Source organism: Chaetura pelagica, unplaced genomic scaffold (assembly GCF_000747805.2).
Source record: "Chaetura pelagica isolate M959 unplaced genomic scaffold, ChaPel_1.0 scaffold676, whole genome shotgun sequence".
In the NCBI taxonomy this organism is placed as follows: Eukaryota; Metazoa; Chordata; class Aves; order Apodiformes; family Apodidae; genus Chaetura; species Chaetura pelagica.
Window position 1 is genome coordinate 870987 of NW_009953724.1, and position 1338 is coordinate 872324.

Consider the following 1338-nt stretch of genomic DNA (forward strand, 5'->3'; position numbering starts at 1 on the left):
TAGGTTCAGGGAACGGGCCAGGTGAAGCAGTGGAGGAGAGCAGGGAGAAAGCAGCAGGGAACAGTTGGCCCTGGGGAGCTGGGACACTCACCATCAGCTGCAGAGAGACCAGCTCCAGGATGGAAGAGGCTTGGTTTAAGGGTAACCTCAAGCTGGCAGTGCCCAAAGCAGGCTCTACCCATTGAGGGAGAACTACAGCCCATGGACTGCAGGCTGCCCAGGACACAGCTGGGAGCAGAGGCCAGTGGGTGGCAGGAGGGATGGAGCATGGCTTACAGCTGGGGCCAAGCAGGCACGGTGGGAGGGGGGAAATCAGAATAAAATGGGGTTGGAAACCATCACAAGGAGCAGAGATTTGCTGCAGCCAGTCCAGCAATGAGCCCCCTGGGCTCTATTTCTGCATGTCACACTGCAGGAGGAGAACGATGGAGGGGTCACTCTTTGCTGCCTCCTTGAACTCCTCCAGGGAGATCTGGTCATCCTTGTCCTTGTCCATCTTTGTAAAGATTTTGTCAACACGCTGCTGGGGTGTCAGCTCATCTTGGTTCATCCTCATCATGATCACAGTCCCCACCATCTTGTAAATAGCCTGGAGCAAGAGGAGAAATATCAAAGCTGGAATGTTGGATGGGCAGGTCACAGGACAAGGGAGGTCACAGGATCACTCCTGTGCTGGGACCCAGTGAGCTACTGGTATGAGCTATGCTGCTGTACAGCTACAACCAGGTGCACACCAGGTACCTTTCAGACCAGGCTCTGGGCAGGACAACTCATTCTTTGGTCTCAAAAGGGACCCAATTGCTGTGAAAAGCCTGGAAACAAAGCAAACTGCCCCTGCTGATTTTAAGCACTGGTACCTCAATGATCTCCAGCATCTCCAAGCGTGTGATCTTCCCATCTCCATCCAGGTCGTACATCTCAAAGGCCCAATTGAGTTTCTGCTCAAAGGTGCCCCTGGAGGTGACAGACAGGGCACAGATGAACTCCCTGAAGTCGATGGTCCCATCCCCATTCTTGTCGAAGGTGCGGAAGGCGTGTTGGGCAAACTTGGAGGCATCTCCATAGGGGAAGAACTGCAGGGGGGACAGAAGAGAGAGATCGAAATGGGGAGGGGGAGCTCGGTGTGGAGGCTGCACCTGAAGCAGCAGCCTTGCCCCAGCTGGAGCTCACCTTGATGTAGAGCTGCTGGAACTCCTCCAGGTTGAGAATGCCAGTGGGACAGTCCTTGAGGAAGCCCTTGTACCACTGCTTCAGCTCCTGCTCACTGAACTCTGTGCTCCTCACCAGGTCATCCAGCATCTCTGGGGCCAGTTTGCTGCTGTGCTTGCCCATGGCTGC

General features: G+C 55.1%; 1 protein-coding gene across 2 annotated transcripts; it reads right to left on the bottom strand.

Annotated features, from left to right (window-relative positions):
* Nucleotides 1-319: 319 nt before the first annotated feature.
* HPCAL4 (hippocalcin like 4) lies at nucleotides 320-1338 on the bottom strand. 2 transcript variants are annotated; one of them, XM_010000578.1, is made up of 3 exons: nucleotides 1171-1338; nucleotides 858-1073; nucleotides 320-589 (listed from the first exon to the last, which is right to left on the bottom strand). In XM_010000578.1, the coding sequence occupies exons 1-3, from the start codon at nucleotides 1330-1332 to the stop codon at nucleotides 392-394; spliced, it is 576 nt and encodes a 191-aa protein (XP_009998880.1). In that variant the 5' UTR covers nucleotides 1333-1338; the 3' UTR covers nucleotides 320-391. The 2 variants fall into 2 exon arrangements, with proteins under 2 accessions (XP_009998880.1, XP_009998879.1); XM_010000577.1 differs by lacking the exon at nucleotides 858-1073 and having other exon boundaries at nucleotides 392-589; nucleotides 1171-1332.

Bases quoted from the DNA above. Each gene is read 5' to 3' on its own strand.
- HPCAL4 (XM_010000578.1), bottom strand. From the start codon at position 1,332: ATGGGCAAGCACAGCAGCAAACTGGCCCCAGAGATGCTGGATGACCTG. The intron at 1,074-1,170 runs GTGAGCTCCAGC...TCCCCCCTGCAG, and splicing joins TCCAGCAGCTCTACATCAAG to TTCTTCCCCTATGGAGATGC. The intron at 590-857 runs GTACCAGTGCTT...CTCTTGCTCCAG, and splicing joins AGATGCTGGAGATCATTGAG to GCTATTTACAAGATGGTGGG.